General features: G+C 33.6%; 1 protein-coding gene across 1 annotated transcript in view; it reads right to left on the bottom strand.

Annotated features, from left to right (window-relative positions):
* LOC146134645 (protein FAM117B-like) overlaps positions 1-25530 on the bottom strand; it is a 46515-nt gene that overhangs the window by 6175 nt on the left and 14810 nt on the right. Inside the window, exons 3-9 of the mRNA XM_083396667.1 lie at positions 18631-18782; positions 16282-16392; positions 12586-12687; positions 9542-9700; positions 5304-5391; positions 3995-4117; positions 2679-2794 (exon numbers count right to left, since the gene is read on the bottom strand). Of these exons, the coding sequence (XP_083252793.1) occupies positions 2679-2794; positions 3995-4117; positions 5304-5391; positions 9542-9700; positions 12586-12687; positions 16282-16392; positions 18631-18782 (851 nt within the window). The remainder of the gene's footprint in view (positions 1-2678; positions 2795-3994; positions 4118-5303; positions 5392-9541; positions 9701-12585; positions 12688-16281; positions 16393-18630; positions 18783-25530) is intronic.

The following is a 25530-nucleotide window of genomic DNA, read 5'->3' as shown; positions in this document are numbered from 1 at the left end:
CTTTACGGGTGGATGGTGCTAGTGTCAACAGCGTGTCACAAAACTAAGAGTTGACCAAACTACAGACTTAACCTGGACAGACAAACCGAATGACCGATGGCGCGACATTTTCATTTCCCATCGTAAACCCAGTGAAGTATACGGATGGGCGTGGTGCTTTTAATTTGTCCGCGCATTTAAGCTTAAATAGAGTTTGAAGTTAGTAAACATATGATCTTGAAACCGAACCATCAAACGCATAATCTCTCTTCAAATTATGTTTTCTATCTTATACGTTAAATTAAAACTGAACTTTTTATCGTAATATGTTCTTAAGAAAACTATTATTTCAGTTACGTCGAATAATTGCAAGTTGCTCGTCAAACTTAAAAGGGTATAATTGTTCTAATGGTAAAATAGAGCTTTTTTAATGGTCGGATAATAAAAGTGCCTGAAGTTTACAAGATAAAAAATGGAAAAAGGCAAAAATAGAACAAAATAAAAAACTTTATGTTAAAATAGGTGATTTATATCAAATCTAAAAAAAGTAAGAATATGAGTTCAGTAGCATTTATCAGATAGTAAATTAAATTGGAATGTATTAGAATTTCTTTCAATAACCACTAAGTCGCACTTACACTGAATGCCACATTGGTTTTGGTCGGATACCGCTAAAAAGATTGCTTTTTCAACCTGGCTGGATTGTTATGATTGTGGGCGACCACACAGGGAAGAATACAATTAAAACTGGAATTCTTCGGGCGCACCAAATGTAAACATGAACCTGGAAACCCGAGGGTTGTGGTTTTTCAGGGAGTTCAGTGCCATTTGCAAATTCGCACTTAGGGATGTTAGATAGTTTTATTCCAATATCCTGATAACCGATATTTTGGACAAAAGTATCGATACTGAAGGTTTACTACATACGAGCAAATTAGAAGAAATACATGTGTTTAGGTTAATGTTGTTCAAGTGATTGAGCCAAAAGTTAAATTCCAGTTGTTAATTTGAAAAGTACAGGCTTAAAGTAAAACTCGTTGTGCCGGATCGCAAATCATGACTTTAATGATAAAATAAATTTGGTATCGGATCGGCACCGATACCACCCTTTGTATCGGACGAATATCGATACTAACACATCGGGGATCCGATCCGACATTATCGAACATCCCTGCTTTATATAAATATTGGGGTTGTTCAAACAAATACTTGAATTGTTAGGTTGCGTCTAAAAAACCCACAAAGCAAATCTGAGCACGTTTGGTTCAGTATTGACCGTGCTACGTCAGTTTGAAATTCAGGTTTAGGCTAAAATTTTTTGGAAAAAAATAAATTGTCCTCCCCCTAAAAAAAACTTTTTTCTTCTTTTTTTGCATTGCTTTGCAATTGAATAGCCATAAATAAACCTGTTTTGCAGTAAAAATGGAGTAGTCATGGTACAAATGTCACATTTCAACAACATTTGTTAAGCTGTTTTGTATGAAAAATGGCTTAATAAATATAAAAGTGACAATATTCAATATATTTCATCTATATCTGCGAGGTCAATATGCTTTTAATATTTTGGGCACTCTAATTGACCTCTTTATACTCCATATCTACTTATAAACCCTTACGTAGGCCATGGTCCATCGTGTTTCGCATTAAATATTAATCGCAATGTGGCCGTTCAGCCGTTCATATAAAACACTCTTATGTTAAAATACACCCATGAATCGCCAATGTCGACAAAAGAGAACTCAAGCCGTTAAAATTACTTCTCCAGAGAATAAAGAAAGCCCCATATTTTCACCCCTACCGTGTATAAAGATGCCTTTACTAATGCATGAGCCGATTTTATCTATTGTTGTTGTCGCATTTGGAAAGGAGGGCGATATTTCGGATCAGCGAAAAGTAAACAAACGGCTGACAAGTAAATCCCATGATGGGACGGTTGTTGTCAGGTGCGCAATTTAAAAAGAGGCAATTATACTTTTAGGCTTTTACGAAAATAACACGTTAAAAGAATACCCTGGACAATTTGTACAACCTTTTTCAAAGCAGCGTTAAATGTTGGTTGAATGCATTAAAGTCGACGTTCTAACACTTGTGCGTTATCTTGACCGTTTTTGTTAAAAGATAAACATTTTTTTTCCAAGTTCGGCCCGCAAAAAATAATTTTGCAGTTTTTTTAAGGTATATTTTACACATATGCACAGTTATACTGTTGACCACACAAATTGCCATGTTTGCCAAAAAGGTTTCCAATTTATAGAAAAGTTTTACTACATCCAGTCAGCAGACCTCGATTCCAGGAGAATTTTTTTCTCCGCTATTCCTAAAAGTTGTTTTATTTGTGCTGTTGGAAACTGGATTTTTTATCAATACAAACTGCGTAAATGAAAAAAAATTATTTCACCTCCTGTTTTAGTATGTAAAGCCCCTTTTAAAGAGTCTTTTCAGCAAAAAAAAAACACCCAAAATAGATGGTTGCACTCTAGCAATAGATTAGTTAATAATAACTTCCCTGGCTGCACAAGCAAAGAATCGTGCCTTCGCAGTTCTGCTTACCAATCCATAAAAGGATTTTGATATTTTTACCGATCCGTCAGAAGATTAAGAACCACTGTTTTAGCCCAAATCCATTTTTTAAGTATTATGATTTTTCCGACATAAACACACGCAACTTCAAGGTCACGTAAATGGGGGAATTCCCTCACCTGTTCCTTAAATGGCTTTACGCTTTCAGCGCCCTCTGGTGGTTCGCGTTTGAACATGTAACTGTTGTTTGGCCGGGGACTTGAGGCGAACTTCGGGTACGGACTGATGCCGGAGTCTGGGAAGAAAAAGGGGTTAAGTTACAAAGCGTTCCCTGCTCGAATAAGGTAAATGGCTCCCTGTGGGGTCTTGTCTAATTCAAGAGAATCCTGCCTTTTTGTTTCTAGGGGTCTGTTTTTTGGCAGCATTACTAAAATTTAAAATCATAAACATTTAACCAACAAGGGTTTTAAAGATTTTTATAATAAAAACTCCAAAAATTAGGGTTTTATTCAATATTTTAAAGTGTCTCCGGGGTATTGAGTCTAGGGGACAATTAAAGGGGTTAAGTTACAATACAAGGGTTTGGGGATTTCCGTAATGCACAAAAGTAAGGGTTTTAATAAATATTTTTAGTATTTTCGGGGTATTCGTTTTTCTAAATATAAAGTAACCACATTTTTTTTTTAAATATGGATAAACACAATTAAATGCTTTGGTATTTAATAAGACAAAGTTATAATTTGCAAAATGTATATCGACATCTTAAGCGACAAAAATATGGGCGTTTAATTAAATAGTGTTAAATTTTTTTGACCAAATGTGACAGAAATTGTAAGTTTAAGATTCAGGAAAAGTGTAACGAATAATAACTAATCGAAGTATGCGACGCCAAATGAAAAGTCAACACGAAACTGCACATTCTTGTTGTAAGGTTAGCTAAAGTTCAAGGACATAAAGTTGACCTTCAAAATGGCCCCGGGCTAGACGCTTTTTATTTCGACGAAACATGATTTTTTTGCGAGTTGAGCTTAGGCCGGCCAAAAATCAGAAATTGTTTGACATTATCACACAAATTGCAGTGATTTGCTTTAACTGGTGACATAAACTTGAACATAAACTAAAAAAGTAACATAAAATGTTTATTGAGAAGGCCTTTTTACCGTCCAACCGTTTGTGAGATCTTTTAGGGTTCAACTTGAAAGATTTTATGAATTGGCAATGTTTTGAACACTATTTTACTAATTATAATTATTAAGGTTGTCATGCTAGATCAGTGCTCTTCAACCTTTTTTAGTTTGGTGAACCCTTAAAGTTATTGCGATGAACTCATGTCTCTGTTAATTTAAAGGGTAAACTAAGGTAAAAATCGATATGAAAAAAGCATAGCAATATAATGTCGATTGAACCGAGCGGAAATAGCACTGTGCTGATGAATGGTGAAGTTGAGGGGTTGAAAAGTTCAAATACAAGCATAAAAATCACTAACACAACTTACCTTTAGCTTCTAGTTCCTGAGTGTTGTTCTTTGTTTGAACTGCGCTCGTAGTAATCTGTTGTTCCACTGTGGGTGAGGGGGTGGGGGAGGCAGGGATGCTTTCACCCCCTTCGCGCGTGTATTCTGACGTAACAAAAAGGAAACAATTAGAGGATGTCTATCTGCAGTAAAGTTGGCTTTGTGAGAAAAAAACATTTGAGTTATTACACACAAAATAGCTAATTTGACATTTTGTGTCTGTAAGCTAAAAATAGTAAAATATGGTTTATTTTTTGTTTCCAAAATAAAATCGCCACGATCCGTTTCGTATCTAAGCCCAATTGTAATAAGAGAAAAGTAAAAAAAATTAAAAGAAATTAAAATTTTTTTATAAAAATCTATGTTTTCTATTTTCGAATGTTTTTCCATTTGCAGCGGCGCACCTGGCAACATTCCATGGCCAAAGGAGAAATACTAGAGGGGCGTTGTAGCTTGCGACCAGGAAGCCACTAGAGCACTTAATTGGATTGCTAGCTTCCCTGGGTGTCTTAAACATGAACGAAAAGCGATTTGACCGCGCCACTGAAGGTGAATTGAATTGAAAAAGGGCGAAATACAAGCTTTGAAATCCATCCAAAAGGCCAAACAGGGTTTCGGCTCGAAGGCCTGATCGTTTTTTATTTAAAGTTACGTCATTGCTTTGAATGTTCATCGAACCGATTAAGAAGCGATTTGACACCGTAGTTGGACCTGGTAATAACATTTACCGCGAATAAATGTGACAAAAATGACGATTAAAGGTTTAAACTGGTTATTGATCTGTTTTTGTAAGTGTTTATTTAAACGTTGATTGTTGATTGATTTGTCTGATTGTCAAGTCAGTTGCTATCAAAAGGCATAGTTTAACTTTAACACCAACATTGCGAAAACAAATTGCCAAAAATTCAGAAGATATTCATATTTAAACTAGTAATTATCAACTTAATTCGAAAAATAGGGTCCATTTTATTCAAAAATTTTTAGATGTATTTCTGCCAAAAAACGGCGAAAAATTTGTCCCTAAAACAAGTTTAGTTGGTTTTGACTTATTTTTCCCGCAATATCGATAATTAGTAATTACAAAACTTGGGATAGCTATACGACGGTACTCATGCACAATAAAGAGTACAAAAAATGTTCATTGTTACGTCCAAAACGCCGGATGTAAGTATAGGAGAATTACCAAAACTTGAAAACATACACGGCGCTACTAAAAAAACGCTTTTGTTTAACGGCATAGGAATACAAAACAAGTAGCGCAGGGACATTGCAACAGTTAACCACCACTTACCTTGTGGTGTTTGCGTTTCCATGCTCCTCGTGCTGCTTCGAGGGATTGGGGCTCGGTGTCCGTCGGGAGGGGTAATCCCCTGGATCGCCTGCAACACATAGAAACGTAAAACACTTATTATATAAAAAGGGGTGAAAAAGTTTCCCTAATCGCACTAACGGTCTTTAAGAAATACTTTTGTAGCAGTAGAAAATCAAATTAGAAGGGCATGTAAACTTTTTTGATATAGATAGTCTTATCTTTGCTTCTCTTTAGAGTCAGTAAAGCTAAACATTAACTCTTGCAAAAATACATTTTTAGAGGACATAATACTTACTTAAAATAATTTAAAAAAATCGTAAACAGTCAAAAAACATAGGTTTTCAAACGCAGAATAATACAAGGATACAATTTGGTTTGATTTATGGCATTGCAAACTTATCGAGCAAAATCAAAGAAGTTGTAAAGCGTACATTTTGATTTGTATTTTTACCAAGACGTTTATGCATACTTTGCATGTTTCAGTAAAACATGAAGGTCAAAACCACACCTCAAAGGTTTCAGCTTACAACCTGTTGAAAAGCGTGAGTCACCGATTAATCGTTTAAAGGCGGCTAGAAAACTTGGTTGTGCAACAACAAATCGTAACATTGCAATTAATTGGGGCTTGGCCTTAAACCAGCAAGCCAATGTGTCGTTGTACCGGCCACAGCCCCCAAAAAACAACGCATCCATTTGTTTCGTGTTTTGGATACCTTTGGGATTTGCCAAAGGTGAAAAATAGCTCAAAAGTGCGCAGTTTGCGTATAAAATGTAAAACTTTTAACTTATAACTATAGGGTTAAATAGTTAAAAGTTTTGGGGTAAATTTGATAAGTCGTTTTTTATTAATTAGGGGCCAGATACCCTTTGTTGACGATTTTAGAAAATAAATTATTACTAAACCTCTGTATCCTACATCAAAGGCTCGCAAAAAAACAGTTTTTCTTTTTAAGGCCCATATTTCATTTCATGCTATAGTTTGAAGAGCGTAAACTCAGGAAACTCTGTCAAGGTGTGATTAATTTAAAGGTGAAAAAGGCGGCATTGCGCTTTCTGGCACAAGAGTAGATTAGCGGGAGCTTGTAGATTACAGGAACTGATATCGAAGTCGCTTATCTGCGGACTTTGAAACCACTCAAAGCAAAAACAAGCCTCAGGGTCGAAAGCAAGCCAGTTAAGTAAGTGGAAAGCCGAAAAAAGTACAGTGTGGGCAAATTTTTAACTACTTGCTATCGCTAATGCTGGGTGAAGGTTAGACTAAACAAATTTGCATAAAGGCTGTGGTTAAAGTAAACAATGATAAAGAATCATGTCCAAGTTAATTTTAAAGAGGTTTTTAGTCTGGCTTGTACAACTCAAATATCTTGTTTACGATGAGTCAAAGCGTAATGTGTGTAAAACAACTAAACACATTGCATAAAGGCTGTTGTAAAAAAAATTGCATAAAGGCTGTTGTAAAACTAAGCAATGGTTAGGAATCTAAGATTTTTTTTGATGATCGCGGGCCTTTAGTTGTGCAGGTTTAGTATAAGGACAGGGGGGTGTTTTAGAAGGTTGATCAACAATTTAGGGATAAATAAAATACGACTATTTAAAAAAGTCTACTAACAGTAGAAAGAGCCTATGAGGAATATATTTATCGTTCTTTTTTCTCTGTCAATTTTCTTTCGACTTTGTCAAAATTCCTTTGAAACAAAACGGGAAACCGTTATCGTTTAAGATGATCAGATGTGGTTTAGGCAGGATTAAATCCTAACCGTCCAAATTCCATTCACATCACGAAAGAAACAATTTACTTCATGTCAGTTCAGTAAGAAGGTTTAAGGCAAAACATGGAAATAAACGTTAAATCATTGACTGTTCTTTAGTTTTTGAAAATAAGGACTGGAGGTTGTAGTTGGACGTTAAACGAATATCAAAGCCCATACAGAAGAAAGTATCATTTTGTGAACATTTTAATTAAATCGTAACATAATGGCTGGAGGTTGTAGTTAGATATAGAATTAATATGAGAGCCAACACAGAAAACGGTCTCATTTTGCAAACGTTTCGAATAAGTCTTGAGATAATGGATTTTTAACCTTTTATTTTTATATTCAGAATATTGTTTGTTTATTTAAGAAGTAGTTGGGCTTCGAAATCCGATGACTGCATTTCATTGTCGTTTGGCGAATTTCAACGGTGTTAGTGGAAGTGGGCGGGCAACATAACACCGTGTAACCCTCCATAGAAACGCACAACCCACTACTTACAATAGGAAACCACGCAGAATCGACAAAGTCTGTTTTCTAAAAGCATTTTATTTGAACCAATGTGCCTTTAGGTGAACCCCCGATCACTATTGTTAGCTCAACAATGGTGAATTGTTAGATAGTCCATAGTTTGGTCATTCAAAATTTTTTTTTTTTCGTTTTTATCAGGTCAAATGGTAAAAAAAGTCCTCGCGCACCTGGAGCTCTTAAACTTGTTTAAAAAAACCACAGGGACCGGAAAAAGCAACAAAGCTTTTCTCGAACGCCAGTGGGCCGTGAAGCTGGTATGTTAAGCAAAGGCAAATAGAAAAATAACCTAATTGGGTAATAAAGGTATTTCTTTTGTTCAAATTTTCACTACAACCTGATTTTAGCATTGTACATTTTTCGAATCTCTGTATACCCGAGGTAACAGATTCGCATTTAATATAAGTTGCATTTTAATTGAAATATTTTCAAACCGTTACGGTAATGTGAATTGTTTGATTAATTTTCAGAAAACGTTGCGCGACAAAAATACTGATTTACCCAACGAAGCTGTTTTTCCTAATAACCCCCAGCGCCCTAATTAAATAATCTAAAGTTTGCACAACTTCGCAAACTTGCCACATTAAAGCTAAAAATGCGCAAAGCTGAACGGCATGGTTTCGGTTCCGCATGAGGGCACACGTGAAGGAGCGTCTCTGATTGGCTGTTTCCTGCGAATCTCTAGCAAAGCGAAATTGCAGCGAGCTATAATTTCGCAATTCCAGCTTTGCTAAGCTTACGTAACAATTCATATTAATACAATCGGTAGGCAAAGCAATAAAAATAAATTTCAATTTTGTTGAACCTTAAAGAAAAGGCGGGATGAGGTTTTACAAAATGCGGGACTCACTATTTTTTTGGGGGGGATTTAATTTAATTGATTTGAATTTAATTTTCAAACGTTTAGTTTAGATTCACAAGTAAAGGGTTAGCTAAGTTATCGTATAACTTTTCTGTAAATTTTCTGTATAGAAATGGACACAAGACTCATCATATTACCTAAAATAAAATGGAAAAATTACCATGTATTGGTAGGTGTCCACCAGAGATAACTAAAGGTAAGTTGCAATGTAGACCATTTATAAGAAGGTGGATTTTATCCACGAAGTTTAAAAAGGGGCATTATGCACAATGCGACAAACAATATAGACAGCTTATCTTGCCACGATAATTTGAAACAACATTATTTTCGTTGTCCCTTCTTAACGGATACCTTTGTGTTAAGAGTGCTTATATTTCGAACAAAACTGAACTCCCGAGTTTGAACAAAACAACGCCATTAAACTAAAAAAAATCTTTTTCGCGGGTCCAATTCACGTGGACTACGGAAATGAAATTAGTCAACATTTCGGTTCCGTATTGTTTATACCGGTCAGCCCTTTTACTGACCCGGTCAAAAGGACGAAAGATCAATCGTTTTTCCGTGTTTTGTTCTGAAGACGCTTTTTGATTTCGCGCGTAAAAAGTTAATAATGCGATGACCTTTCGTAAACTTAACAAACTAAGTATTACTGTGATTATCGTACAAATCTAAAACTTTTATATACTATACGTTACTACTATTGTGTCGTCATTGTATTTTCAGGCGTATGCGATTTAAGATAAAAAATTACTGAAATAAAATAATAAAAAAAAAAAAAATTAAGAAAATATAAAAAAACAAATTAAAAAAACACTAAAATACTAAAAAAAGCGTAAAAACACAAATCGGACGTAAAAATATTAAATCAGCCCAAAAATCAAATTGCGCCAAAATCGATATCTGCAATAAAATCGTTCTTCGTAGGAAATTCGCTAGAATAACAGGCAAAACATCCGACTCCACTATTAAATTCAACAACCCTGTTCAAACTACACTACAAAAAAATTTCGCGGGGAGCATAATATTGCAATAAGCTCCAAGGCTTGGGGGGCAAAATATTGCTTCACTTTACTCACCCTAGCCGCTTCGTTGCCTGTAGCCAGTGTTGAGGTTGTGTTGATGTAAAGGTCGATCTCCTTGTTGAGAGCTTCGGTGCTGTTCTGTCGCCGAGGAACGCGACCAAAAGGTTGGACTCCACTGCTTATTGAGATCGGGTTTGAACGACCTTGAGGTGTCTGCAAAAAATAAATGCAAGGGGTTAGTTTGTAAGTCGCTATTTGTCCGGCTCACTCTGGTGCGCATACGCCCATTAATGATTATACATATGTTAAAAATTTATAAAGAGTTATTCTAAACGTTCAAAATGCAACCTACTTGTGCATGGGCTTTGATATTCTTATTATGTCTTACTACAAACTCAAACCATTATGCTTCAAAGATTGTAAATAGCCATAAAAGTGCATATTGGGCATTTGTCCGGCTCGCACTGGTACGCATACAACGATTCAAGATTGTACATAATTTCAATATTTTTGTTAGTCGGCCAAATAGTCGCAGAAGTATCCGAATTTTTCGGGTAGACACACACCCGTTTGGGACTCATACATTTTGGGTTCCGATGGTGCTATTATAAAATTTAATTTTTTCAAAAAAATTTCCATTATTATCATGATTTGTTTTCTAATCCATTTCAAACACTTTTTAGCCGGGTAAATAGAAGTGCCTATAGGCTAATTTACCCGGCCCGGTTTGGTACACGCACAACAATTAGTGATTGTATATCGATTTAAACTACTTTGTAAACCGGGTAAAAATAGCGTCTTACGTTTGCTTAAAGCAGGGACTACCGACTAGGGGCCGGCAAAAATGCATTTTTTTAATCTAAAGAAACATTCGAACATTTCTTCCTAATACCTAATTTTTCCTAATTTTTACTGTAGTATTGAATTAATTCTCAGCGAAAAAACAACAACCATTGCGTTTCAAACTAAATAAATGTTTTTTAAGTAACGGCCCCTTTTGCTTTAAAGATTTTAACTGGCCCTATGAAACAGATAAAACAAAAAGACCTTTGTGACAACGCATAACTGTGCAATCAGTATAAAAAAAAATCAGGTTTCTGCGTGTGGTCACATTAGTAAAGTGATACCCGGAAAATTACCTGGCATTCGTGACACGTGAAAATGATACTTTTGTTGTATTAGTTTACAAAAGATTAAAACCAGTTCTAGCCAACTAATAAAACAACTGAGCTAGGACGATGGTCGGTATAATTTAACTTAAATAAAACGCATTTATTTAAAAAATAAATTATATAATCAAACTTTTGTAATATAAGACTAAACGAAGATGTCAATGGTTTCAAAATAAGAAACACACAACAGACTTAAACAAACTTATACTTAAAGTTATATTCAATAAATTAGGGCAAAATTTCCATAAAATCATAAGTTTCAAGTTTTCTTAAATTTAGAGTTTTTCTAAAGGTCTAATTTTATTGAAAGATTTTTACGTCGATTACGCCAAAAAATGTTAAAAAAAGACTTAATCAATTGACCTTGTGTAATCTTGTTCACACAATTTAAAAATATAGCAGTTTAGATCAAAACGCCACCCACGTACGCATGTTGTCTTGCTGCAAAAGAAACAAGGTTAAGACCAGGCTCCAAAATTCGATGACGTAAGTATCGACCGAAAGCTTCCAAAGACCAAAACAACAAGGTTCGAAAACCCAGCATAAGGTTGAAAACATGCGCTTGTACGACACGACAAGCCAGGTTGTTTTAAGTTGATGCAAGTGCGACCGGTAACTCTATCATCTTTCCCGGTTTAATGCACGATTTTGCTCGGAAATTGCTCGACAAAGTGGACAGGAATACGGGGGTAGACAGGGCTACCGGTTGAACATACAGGATTGCACGTTGTGGCGAAAAGGTAAAATGTCAACACGTTCGAAATTATCAGAAATAGGTGACTAAACTGGTTCGCACGTGTTTTTTTAATTTGGGGAACCTTTATGTACTTGGTCGAACGACTTGAACTCATTTTACACTTGGGTAGCAAAAACACTGAATGTCAACAAATCCAAATTTGTCACCGAAAAAGCTACTTAAATTAATTACAGCGTTTTTATCTTCGGGGATATATGGGATATATTGTCAGGCATAGGTGACAGTACCGGATCATATGTTTTTCTTCATAAGAGGGACCTTCATTTTCTATTTGAACCTTCTTTACACTTAGGCTGAAACTATTTGTTTAAAATGAGTCAAGACAAACGAGAGATATAATCAGTTGGGGGTTGCTACGTCACTCCTACTAAGAGCAACATACGGTTTACACTTGTATTAAGTCTTTCTTTATCAAGAAGATCATTTCTTATGTTTTGGTGGAAAATGTAGAATGTCAACAAATCCGAAATTTGTCAAGAAAAGTGAATCGCAGGGTTTGATTTTTCGCTGAAAAAATACGAAATCTGATTACGAGAGACTTGAACCTTTTTACACTTGTGTGAATTTGTAACTTGGCATTTTAAAATTCGCACGTTATTATAAAAGTGCAAAATTTTATCACGTTTTAAATTATCAGGAATAGGTGACTGAACCGGAAAGTACATGTTTTTCTTAAAACCTTTATTCGCTTTTCAAAAAGAATTGAACCTGCTTCAGACTTCCGTGTGTTTTATCACGATTGTGCGAAAATGTAAATTGACAGCACTTCCGGATTTTTAAAGAAAAAAAATTGCAGGTAATTGTTGCAGTGAGCCAAAAGCCTAAAAAAACGGCATGTGAAAGAAATATGAGGCAAAAATTGAGGACATGAAATAAAAAAGTTCAATCCAAAGTCTGTTAAGCTTTCAGGTGCACAACTTTGGTAATGGTTGAAATAAGCCAAATAATAAGGTAAAACAAGCCTTAATATTTTATCCTCTTAGCTGTACAATTTACACTCTCAAATGCACAACTCACATGTAATTGTTGCAGTGGCAAAAATACAAAAACACGGCATGCTAAAAAAGGTCTGTCTGTCGCTTTAATAGGTGGTCCAAAAAGTGAAGAATAAATAAGGCCCCTTGTAAACTTAAGCCTTGATAACTTATACCTTTATATGAACAACTTACAGGTAATTGTTGCAGAGCTGAGTGGTTTCCATGAACTGGAGGTGATCTTTCCTTCTTGTCGCCATGACGACTCTTGCCAATACGACGAATCTGTTGGCGCATCTGGAAAAAAAATTAATAGGTTAAAAAATGTAAATAATCCGTGCTTAAGCTAAAAAACGAAGACAAACGAGAAATACCCTATAATAATGTCTGTTGGCGCATCTGGATGGAAAAAATGGGTAAAAATATAAATAATCCGTGCTAAAGCTGAAAAATGATAAATTACATCTGAATACGCACCTTGACAAAAAAAAAACGCTGGTAAAAATCAATATAATCATTTCACCCTTCAAAGTGATCAAGCTAGTTGTAAGTTATTTCATTTAATCAAACATTTCTTGTCATTGTTTTTAATTCGTGTTTAAAAACACGACGAATATGTTGCTGGCGTATCCAGACAAAAAAATGATTTTAAAAAGTATAAATAATCCGTGCTTAAGCAGAAAAAAAGAAAAATTAGTTATGACACGTAATAATGTCTGTTGGCGCATCTCCATGGAAAACAAATTGCGTAAAAATATAAATAATCCTTGCTTAAGGGGAAAAAAAGACAAATTAGTTATGACACGTAATAATGTCTGTTGGCGCATCTCCATGGAAAACAAATTGCGTAAAAATATAAATAATCCTTGCTTAAGGGGAATACAGAAAGGAAATTAATTTTCCTGTTAAAAAAATTAATTTTCCTGTTAGCGGTAAAAAAGAAAATAAGCTGGTTTGTAATTATCACGGTTTAATCAGATCAATAAATAAGCTAGATGCACGTCATTTCATTTCAATCAAACACTATTTGGACTAGTTTTATTTCAGGGTAAAAAATATTCAAAATTTCCGTCGTAGAAATTTTACAGAATATCAACCAAGTGCATAAAGAAAATACACAGCTAAGAGTTGTTAAAATAAGGGCATAAAAAGTTAATAAATCGAGCGTTTTCGACTTCACAGCCATGTGGAAAAATAATACAGATTTATTTGAAGTAGCCACACAATGCTGCCTACTTCTGCATCTGCATTATCTGCATTATCTTTAGTATTCATTTTACGACTAACTGTAAGCACACAATATGACGCAACAGTGCCTATTGTTTTACTGGACTACTAAAACAATGATACCTACTATTTTATAGGCGTTAATATCTATATAAGGCAGTGCTTCCAAATCGAAGTGCCGTTTCTAACGCTCAAGGGGTAGATACTAACTAAGTCCCTTTAGATTCCAACTTTTGCTCTATTGGTAAACTTCTTAATACAATGTTTTTGATACAATTGGAGTGCAACAAATTCACAAAGTTTTTCTACCTTGTGTAAGGTTTAAAGATCTTTTATTGTGACACTACAGTTAGCACTTGGCGAAAATGCAAGTAAGGGTGCCGCAAACTGTTTATAGTTTAAGAAGAGCGCCGTAAGTCCAAAAGAGTTGGGAATCACTGGTATAACTGTTTCAGATCTTTCAAAAGCTCGTGTTTTTGTGAAATAACTGCTCAGTGAGACAAGCATGGTTGCAGCGAATAGTGCCACTTTACTACGCCTCTATTTAGGCGTGACTGACACAAAAGTGCATAAGGGAAGTGTTCGCAGGATGGCAGCCGTAAACAGGATTAAGCTCAGCACCTCATGGCGCCTGATGCTTCATTTATACCGGGAAATATGGGATGTGCAATAATATCGGAACGCAGACACGATACCTGGTCTAGTGTGATATTTATTTGTCCAACCCTAAGGTGATATAGTTGAGATTATTAATGAAATTTAGAAACAAGCAGTTTTATGAACGGTTTTGGGTAAGATAGTCTTTACATACCAATTTTTTGCCTATTTATATGGGCCGAAAATTTATTTTCGGGACATATCTTGTTTTTTTTAATAATAAAATATTTAGCAATGTAACAGACAGACATTCTTCACTAATTTTTTTATGAATACTTGGGAATTAGGAATTTTACACATTCCTAACCAAGACATTGGTGTTCAGAAAAAAAAACACTAACCTTATTCTAATGATTCTTCATTTATATTGGGTTACCAAGAAATCCATTTATCTATCACAAATTTGAAAAGCAAGTGAATTATGTGATGATGCAATCTGCCATAATTTCATGATTATTTATACTATAACAGGTTTTTTTACATAGCTTTTTACGATTACTTAAATTCACTGAGGTAGAACTTTACTGTTTTTTAAGAACATTATCGAAAACACAGCTGTTTCTAAATATAAGCAACCACAGAATTCTTGATGCAATTACATGGTGCTAATTTAATTGGCCGAGGTCTTGCCAGAAATTTAATGGTTGTGTAGTGATGTTGATAGCAAATCGCGGCTCGGTTAATGATGGCTACCATTTGAAGTAACCCAGCATATAATTGAAGCTGCTATTCAGATTTGGCAAAGCATGACAACCAACTAATTTTGTGTGTTTGTGGCGACAGGATTTCTCCCCACATTCTAAGTAATTGTTGGATATTTTTGGGAAATGTTTACATTAATTTTCAATACTTTGCATAGAAGTCTTAACACTTGGAAAATTTTGTCCAATAATCATAATTTAAAGTGTGTTAAGCACTACACTTTTGGAGGATTGAATGTTTAAACCACTTTCAAAAAAGGTTTATAATTGTGTAAAAATATTGTTCAGTTTTATGAGGAATTGCAATATAATTCAGTTTTATGACGGCACAATAGAGAGAGTCATCGTAAACTTTTCAATGTAAAGTCTAGCTTTTTAAATTGGAATTATTAAACAACTAGTTTTATTTTATTAATGTAATTATGACCAATCAGATAAAAAGAAGAAAACTATTGATATAAAACAAGGTGCATATAGTAAAGATTACAATATATATAACAATAAAAGTACCCTAGCTTGTTGGTATGCTTTTGGTTTAACTAAAAATTTTAAATAATAGAAAAAAAACTAGCCAGTGGTTTAGAACAATGTTTCACCTTGTCTACTAAACCAGATAAAATCTTAATGTTGTTACACAGAAAGCTTTAACATGAAGAAAAACACTAAAAGCATAAAAGTTTACAGTGATACTAAATAAATACTGCATATTAAAGGACATATATACAAAGTCTGTGCATAGTTGTTTGTTTTGATATTAAGTCAAAAGCTAAATCATGTAATGCATCCATTTGAGAAATGGTGTGTAATTATTCAGGCATGGCGTGACATTTCTTATGAATCAAATGATCAGTCAGTGAAACGCCTACACCAACACACACTGAGATAATTAACATCCTGTGTTAAGCAAACTAACATGTAAAAATATAAGTGAAAAACTAAAGAACAAGCTCCTGTAATATCAAATGTGAATGTGAATAATTAAGATAAGTATAAAAACAAAAGTATTTTAATTTTAGTATTTTTTTTAATGTGAGGACAACAGTGAACAGGTAACATTAATAACTGCAGAAGTACAATATACCACTTGTAGCTGGTTAACAAAACAAAATTATATTACTGGTGCCCTCGAAAAAAGTAGCTGTTCTAAACAATGGTTCATTTTGAAAAGTATGCAAAATTGTTCAGAACATTTTAATGCCTCAAAAAAAATAAAAAACAGAAGTTTACCTTATTAAGTTTTAAAAAATGAACCAAAATATGATTTTTTAAATAAATTAGTTCGGAAATGAATTTTCACCTATCTTACCTGTTTGAAGTCAGGGTCAGGGATTGAAGTTGCCCTTCCATGGTTGGTTTTATTGCTCGACTTCAGTTGCTGGAGTTGGTTTCCCAAAACTTCAACTGACCAGTCTGGGGTCTGAAAAACAAACAAAACATTACAGAAGTATAATGTTGGATACCTGTTGATAAAATAACAATATTATCATTATTTTTATTTAAAAAGATTAAAATTTACTTTTTAAAATGAGCAGAAAACCATAGTTACACCAAAACGGCATCATTAGATCTGCTTAAAAACTTAATTCGAATAAAAATCTCCTTCAGTCTTTTTGGATGAAAACAATAATTTGTGAGTTTAATATAAGATTTTGCTATGTTATAAGAATAGTCTGCAAGTGACAAATTATTGAATTAACCAAGTTTAACACATATCTTGTAACACATTGACAAGAGATCTTAAGTTTGTGTATTTTTTTAGATCATTCTTAAATTTAACAAATTCTATTAAATATTATGTTAAGTATAAAGATTATTATCATAGATAAAGTTTAAGTAAACACTAGGTTAAGTATAAAGATTTGAACATTTGTTGCAACAGCAGAATACACTAGCCAAGCTAGCAATTCATATTCAGTTCAGACACTATTAAAAGATCTTAAAACATGTATAAATATATGCCAGCAAAGGCATCGTCAGTATATCTTAATTCAAATGAAGATTCATTAAGGTTGACATTTATCCTGCAAGGGCCAAGGTGATAATTGACATACATTATCAAATATTCAATGCTACCTAAATAATGTGCTAAAGACATTGTCATCAGACTTAATATTAGTCTTACTGGTTTAAGCAAATGCAATTATAGATCCAATAGAGTTTAAAAAAAATAAGCCAGAAAGTTTAGTTCAAATGAAATACTTGATTGACTTTCACCAAACACTTTATTCAACAAAAAAACAGATAGCAAACATATTATTTTGTTTACAATAAAAGATTCTTCTCTCAAATTAAAACCTCGAAAAGTGGTTATAGAAAATCATGTAGATTTGCAGTGACACATGTAAATGTTGTAGGTTGGTTGGCAGATGAATGCATAGCGTAAACAAATTAGCATTCGTTAGACGTGACAGGAAAGCACTTCGGCTCAATCAAAGTTTTGACACTCATGGTAAAATGCAGAATGCATGTTATTTTGACAACAAAACACCACAAATCAAAGAGGGCTGCTAAGACAAAAAATATAAAATATTGTCAATGTTTTAATATACAAAAGTGTTTCTGTTAATTTTGTTTTTAATTAAAGATGATATTTGTAACTACAGTTTTTGTAGAATGCATGCTATTTTGACAACAAACTTCACAAATCAAACAGGGCTGACAATATTAGCAGTGATACATGATTGTTTTTGTTTAAAGTTTCTTTTTAATTGAAAGATTATATTTTTTTAACTACAATTTTCAGTATATTTAATGTCAATTTTACAACAAAAAATATCACATTATCACAAAACAAATTGGCAAAAATAATTTATAAAGTTAATGAATTAACCTTGCACCATATTATTGTGAGTTTGTTAAATGGTAATTAAAATCGAAAAACTTACAACTAAAACCTTCATTAAAATAAGGCAGTGTTTGTATACCTACATAATTGTGTCTTTATATAGATAAAAAAATCCAAAAAAACGTTTGCAATTACTGTAACATTTACTCACAACCTAAACGACAAACAAAATTTAATACAACTCTATTTATTAATATATTCATTAAGGTAATTATAAACAAACCTAATTCCCGAACCATGTCACTAAAGAGTACTAAGTTCAGTAATCTGTGCGCAATGTAGAGAGCAACAAACATGATTCACAAGGAGATTTAAAGCTGTTGACAGGATTAAAATCGACTTTATAGGATTTCAATGGAACATCAATAATGTAGGACTTGGCAAATTCACTTTGGCCAAAAGTGGACATGCATGGTAGCTCGGTGCGTTAAACACAGAATGAAATATTTATGAACGAGCGATTTTCTTTCCATCAAAATGAAGTTCCGGTGAAAAAGTTTACTTTGAGTAAATCATTAAGTGCATATTAACTTTGCCGGTCAAATAACTGTTATAATGGGCCAAATAAAACTTGTTACATGCTTTACGACACTATAGTAAATCTTATGGCACCAAACATCAATACCAAATGCAAAACTGCTGTCTATATGTATTACTTGTTAAACTTCAATTTGGTTGATAGTTTATAAACAACTATTTATAACTGGGGAAAAATAATATTTAATATTAAAAATTCACAAAAAGAGGTATTTTTTTACTTGTTTTTATTTAACAAAATGTTACAGATTCAGAAGAAAGCAACAAACTAACCTGAGTCGTTTTGTCACGCATGAACTGATTGTGGTTGACCAGTTGTAAAACGGAACCGTCTCTCGGCCATTGTCCCGTTAGATACGGTCCAGCGATCGTATCGAGCGACGATGTTCTTCGAATACTCGGGGATGGACTCCGACCTTTGGAAACTGGAATAAAAGAAGATTTGATGAAAATAAAGTTTTTGTAAAGTTAAATATGCAATTTTTATTGAGCATTGTATTTATTACGATAACGTAAAAAATCTACCTTTACAGAGTCAAAAAGTTAACTTGAAACAAATGTTTCTGTATTTTACTTGGTTCCCAAAACTTTTAGTTCGACATGAACCTTTACATTGATTTTTTGGCTGCTGGTCATGAAATGAGTTTTGGCAGTAACAAGCAAATCTACATCAATTTTACACAAGAGATTGTATCCATCTAAGTTGTACTTTTGCCGATTTTCTAAATGTAAATGCCAACCCACACTTTGTGGCACATTTCTCAAAAAATATGTGAAGAAGAAGATATTAAGAAATGTTTTTAAACCTCAAGGGTTGCGGCAAAGTCTTACTAAATACAAATATATTGTAGACAGAAAAGTGTTCTATCATCAGAAAAAAGAACCACAATTATATAAGTAATAGATTTCATGAATTACAACAGCAAGAATAAAATGAAAAAAAATCCTTGTTTTTTATTTTTTTAGACTTGGGACTTGCTGTAAGCAAAGATTTAGCTTATAATACTTTACAGTCTGATGAATAACCAATCACAAAAACCTGGTGAAATTCTCTTGGTATTTCCCAGGTATTTTATGCAAATGAGGCTGTACAATTAAACATTGTCATCCTAACAAACACAGACATTAATGCTTCATCAAAAATTTCAAAGTCAACATTGTAACTTTACTGTTTTGTATTTAAATGAAACATTTTAATTTTAAAACCTAGTACATCTCTCAGCTTAGAAACTGTGAAAATAGAATAAAGTCAAAACTGATGAAGTATTTTATTTTGGAAAAAATATTCACGAATGAAAATATTCCAGAAATGTGTTTAGTGGTTAAATTTTGTTTGGTTTACAAAAGTTCTTTTGGCTCAACGGTGTAACGTACATCAAGCGGTTCATTGTAACACTACTCTTAAACATACTGACTATTTGAATCAAAACATAACTCAAACAAATGATAACAAAGCATTGAATGAAACCATTGTTCCTTGTTAAACAACAGCATTTTCTCTAGAAAGAATAAAATGTCAATGGAAAATAACTTTAGGATTTCAACAAATGACAAAAACAGGATGGTGTTTGAATTTTGCTTTAAAGACTTCGAACTGCAAACTATCATAATTTATTAGTATTACATGTTTTTGTATAGCTGTCAAATTGCAAAAATGGTTTTATTTTTTTACTTCTATGCACATAGCTAAAACCTGCACTACAACAGATAGCAAGGAAAAGAGCAGATTTTTGCCCAGTGCTAAAATGAAGCCAGAATAAAAGAGGCTGTTTGAAATGTTGACTCTTTTCAAAGTAACTCACCAAATAAAAACTATAAATTTGTGAAACCATTTATTTTTAGGCACTCTATATTTATTAAGGTTTACAGCCTAAGTTTGTAGCTTTTCAACAGTAAAAAAACAAAATGAAGGTACCAATTATAAAATTGTTCTTTTGGCAAATATTTATTTATTAATAAATGTATTAAAGTTTCGATGCCCTTTATGTCATGAAGTTTATGGGAAATCTTCATCGGGACAAATGTTGAAAGTACTTTGCTTTGGATGTGGCAAAATGATGTGTATGGTTTCAAAACGCCATGCTATTTCTGAGCAGTCGTGTTACCAGCATCCCATTATTCTCATTATTCCCCATTGAGCCATAGTGTTATCTGATCGTACCCAGCCAATGTAGTACGAACCGCTGTATCCTGGCTTCTACTCAGCATGCTCATGCTTCAGTGCAAAAAATGTGCTTAACTTTAAATGATGTTTTTTCGTGCGGTTGCTGTCTCACTTATAAAACCAAATTGTTAGGTTACATGGTAAATGGTAAAATATGCAGCAAAATCCAAGATTTTTGAAGCTACAACATTAGTTGTATCAGGTTTTTTAAAGTTAACTAATACATTATTTTAATATTCACAAGCACATTTAGGAAATCTCATGGTAATAAAAACAAAGGCAAAATTTTTTTGAGTTTACCAACTGAATTCATAAAAAAGTTATACTAAAAAGAGTGCCTTCATAATGGCACACAGATTGTGTACAATTAAACGACATAAAAAGTGTAGCATAACAAATAAAATGCAGAAATACGTAAGTACCCTTTAAATTTACTTTAAAACTAGGTATAAGATTTTAGTTCCTAATGGAGATTTTTATACTTTATTATGAATCTTATCATACAAGTTTAGGCCAGGCTGATAATGATAAAAGTAAGCATCACATATTTGTCCACTTGAGTTGTGGGGTAGACAGAGTAGGTTAATGGCCACACTGTTTAAACATGAGGCATGTGCTGCCAAACACCGGGGAAATAACCGGAACATATCAAGTCTTCCACGTTAAACCATGTACGAGCAGAACTGAAACTGTGTGACTAAAAAATTACTGCTACAGATACGATGAAGTATCAAAAGCACACATGTTAACATAAGAATGAATGATTTTGGTTGTGGTCTAGTTGGTTTTAATTTCAACATAACCAGTAAATCACTTGTGAAGTTGTTCCATGTTAAATCTTGTACATGCAGAACTGCAACCGTTTGGCTTGTTCAGAAAATTTACAAAGAATCCTATAGCAAATGCACATGTTTAACTCTGTAAGAATGAATAAAAATTTAGTTGTGGTCTTTTTGGTTCTAATTGGAACATTACCAGTAAAACATCAAGTTTTCCACCTTGTACATGTAGAACTGACACTGTAAGACTCGTTCAGAGAACCACTGCTACAACTACAAAAATGCACGATTGTTTAACATGAGTAAAAGTTAAGTTCAGGGTCATAACTGATTAAGTAAGATAATAGAATAATGTGAACATAATCAGCAAACATGTATCAAGTCTTCAATGCTAAACCTTGTACGTCAAAAACAAAAACTGTAGGACACACTTTGTACAAAGCAGTGAAAAAATCCAGAAAATTAGCAGATTTCAAAATTTTTACAAACCTAAGCCAACAAGTTATTTGCAAATCAGAAGAAGAAAAAAGTTTTGCAACATAGTTTGATGGTGGTTCAGGTTAACTACATTACAATACATTGAGTGTCATATTGGGCATGTATATATATTCTTGTCACTTCTGCGAATTAACCAGGTGATCGGCCAACGCAGCAACTACGAGTGAACATCGGCAAGCAAACGGCAACAACATGAATCAGAAGCAACTACTCCACTGAGTTTCCTGTATGGGACAAATTCAGCAGATGGCATGCCAATTTGAAACGTTTCAATGTTTGGTACACGCAAAAATTTACTTTTTCCCACATGTAAAATACATTAAAACTGAATGACTTTAGAATATTTTTTGCTATATTTGTCAGAAGATTTTTTGCTATATTTGTTCCGAGAAATATTGCAAATATGACCCAAAAAATAATAAAAATACATTAAAAAAATGTTTAAAGTTTTAAATTAAAACATTTTGTATTCAGCTATTGTTTTCATTTTTTTTCAGTTAACTTTTTATTGCTGTGTTCAAAAAAATTAAAAAAAAAACAGACAAGTGTCAACATAACTTAAAAAAAAAACTCTTTTTAACAAATGAAAATATATTGAGGCTGCCCTACTACAATGGGAGGGGAAAAGAATAAACAATTAATTTGACATTTGATTGAAATGTTTGTAATATATCAACAAAACCAAGTTATTCAATAAATTGGTTCTTCACTGTGATTTTGGTTCAACAAATGTTTGTTAAAATGTTAATTTAGGAAATATAGTCGACTTAATATAAATGCAATGTTTGTTTGTGTATGCCACTCTGTTCTGTGTTAAAACCAGTGCTGCAAAAAATGTGATTTATGCAAAACAAAACAAATGTTATGCCTGTGTTCATTTTGTGCTATAAACAAATAAAAATTTAAATTGATCAATAATATTGAACCAGTAGTAAGCCATTTCTAGTTTGTTTGTTTTTTGTTAAACAACATGTTTCAGATTAAATAATAATTGTTTATGACTTCACAATGAGCAATAATGACTTTAAATTTATGAATTAACTTTAAATCCATGCTTTAGGAAAAAAATTACATTCCCAATAACTAACTTACTAAAAACACATTCAGATTCATTAATAATTCAAAATCTAACACCAATAAAGTAGATTATTGTCAAATAATTCACACCATACTTACAACTCAAACAACCCCTTTGTTCAAATAACATCCAGAAAATCAATATCTGACTTTGTTAAGGCCCTGTCTATATGTCAGAAAGGTAAAATTAATACAAGCTTAATTAGGTGTGTTGGCATGATATAAATTTTATGTAAACTAAATTGTAGGTACCTAATATGAACTAAATGTAATGGCATGGCAAAGAAATGTATTTGGAACACACAGATAAGCAATGTGATAAATTACATGTAAAAAGTGGCCTTTGCACAAATATCTAGAGTTCCAGAGTTGAATCACTTAAACTTGACAACTTTTCACAGGAAAGCCACAAATCTGTTTTGATGACAGGACATTGATCAAAGTTGCACAAGTTTGTTGACAACAGCAGGTGTTTTACTAGAAACCTAGCTGGGCATTTGTAATCTTGCAGCATGAGCTTGGGTTTCTTATCATTATAAAACATACCAATGTATCACTGGAGAGCAGGTTTTGACAAGCTTCTAGCAGAAGAAAAACACAAGTACTCGAACGACTGGTTAAATCAACACTTGGTGGTCAAGTCCAATGTTATTTTAAGGTATAAGTACGGAAATGTCTCTCAAAATATAGCCTACTTCTGTGATTACAGCAGAAAATTAACAGTTTGTACATAGATATAATAGTTGCAAAGTATCTTTAAAAAATCTATATTTAAACAAGCAATTAACAATACCCATGTGCAGTGATGTTTTAAGGTGGTTTAAAAAATGTAAAGTTTTTTAAAACTTCTAAAATTTGTCTCTCAAAACAAAGCCTACTTGTGTAACTAAAGCAAAGGAATAGAAGTATGTATTTAAATAAAGTAGTTGTTATACCTTAAAATTTCTCAGCAGTCACAAAATATAATAATAAAAACGGTAAAGTATGTTATTGCAATCGTAGAACAACAATAGCTGGCATGTTTTACTGTATATGGGCAAAATAGTGGCTTTATCTCACGCTTGTACCATTCGAAAACAAGTAAAGCTTAGAGATGCCAGAGATAAAAAAAGACGCCACTGCAAAGCTATTTTGACTGGCCACAGAGTATTTATTTGAAACACGCCAAACCCAGAACAAGCCGTGTAGCGCCCAGAACAAGCCGTGTAAGGCAGTGATTCCCAAACTTTTTATCTCGCGTACCATTTTGAGCTTTTGTACAGTGATCATGTACCACTTAAGTTAAGCCTACATCTGACTAGAATATCTCAAACTATAGCTATTTTAGCATATAAGAAAATGAGCATGTAGCTGTATTAAAGTTTGACATATGTCATTCCAAGAAGACATAAAAGCCATAAATTAAACAAAACACAGCAAATAGTTTTAATGCGATTTATGTAGTTGTTTTTTCTCCACCAGCTGCTAACAATTAACGTTTTATTTTCCTGAACAACATAAGTGTTACGTCATAAACAAGCGAAACCTCAACTTAAAGGTAACTAAAACGCAAGATTGCAAATTACCCAATCTGAAAGTTTTCAAAGTTGAAAGTTTTCGGAAATGTATACAGATGCTTTGAAAATTTTATACGTAGTCGCGTACCACCTGAAAGACTCTCGCGTACCACCGGTGGTACGCGTACCACAGTTTGGGAACCACTGGTGTAAGGGAACGGAAAATAGACGCACTAAATCCTGAGAAGAATGTATGAAGATGGTATATAAGAAGGTGGTATTTTGTAAACCTTTCTAATAAATGTTAAGATAATGGCTGGAGGTTGTAGTTAGACGTAGAACGAATATGGAAGCCCATACAGAAGTAGGAAGCATTTTGTGAACGTTTACGTTTTTTTAAATGCATTCCGTTTTTATCTAAAAGTTCACAAAATGCTACCTAGTTCTGTATTGACTTTTTCATTAGACTTAACTACAACTTCCAGCCATTATGCTCCAAAACCCTTATACTTAAAGAGAGAAAACGACCAACTCAAAGCATGATATTACCTCAAGGCGAAACGATAAGAAGGCCGCGCCAAGACGGCAATTTGTTTTTTGCGTGATCTCGATTGCACCAAAGTCCCCCTACCCCCACAAAACGCAGACCAGCGGGGAGGGCGGTCAATTTGATTTGGTCTTCCGCGCAGGCCCAGGCCGTCCAACACAACTTGATTATTTACTCAAGTCAGCGCCGATCGCAAATCCCCGAAGGAAATGAAACGTGCTGACAGGAAAAAACGGACAACGACTGTTATCATTGGTTCGGCGGTTCTGCTTTTGCTTTTCTGACGTCCTTTTCCCGCGCATAAATGATCCGGGGTTGTGGCCGCATTAGCGCCCTTCTGTCAACCTGCATCCGTTTCAAAGCAATCACTGGAAAACCGCTTTTCTATGCCGACCACTGACGCTGTATTATTATGCTAGGAATAAGCGATTTAGAAACGTTGCTTATTTCGGCCGCTAAGCAAATAATTTATTCCGTTTAAATTTTCATGGGACAACAATTTAAAAACTTGGGAATAAGTGAAATGGTTTAGTTTTTTTTCTCTTCTTTAAAAATATTTTAGACATAAATTTACTGCGATGCGCGTTTTTAAAACCTTGCTTATTTGGCCGC

The sequence above is a fragment of the Ascidiella aspersa genome, chromosome 9 (assembly GCF_963924565.1).
Source record: "Ascidiella aspersa chromosome 9, kaAscAspe10.2, whole genome shotgun sequence".
Classification (NCBI taxonomy): domain Eukaryota; kingdom Metazoa; phylum Chordata; class Ascidiacea; order Phlebobranchia; family Ascidiidae; genus Ascidiella; species Ascidiella aspersa.
Note: the sequence above shows the minus strand (reverse complement) of the source record. Positions and strands in the feature narration are given on the sequence as shown.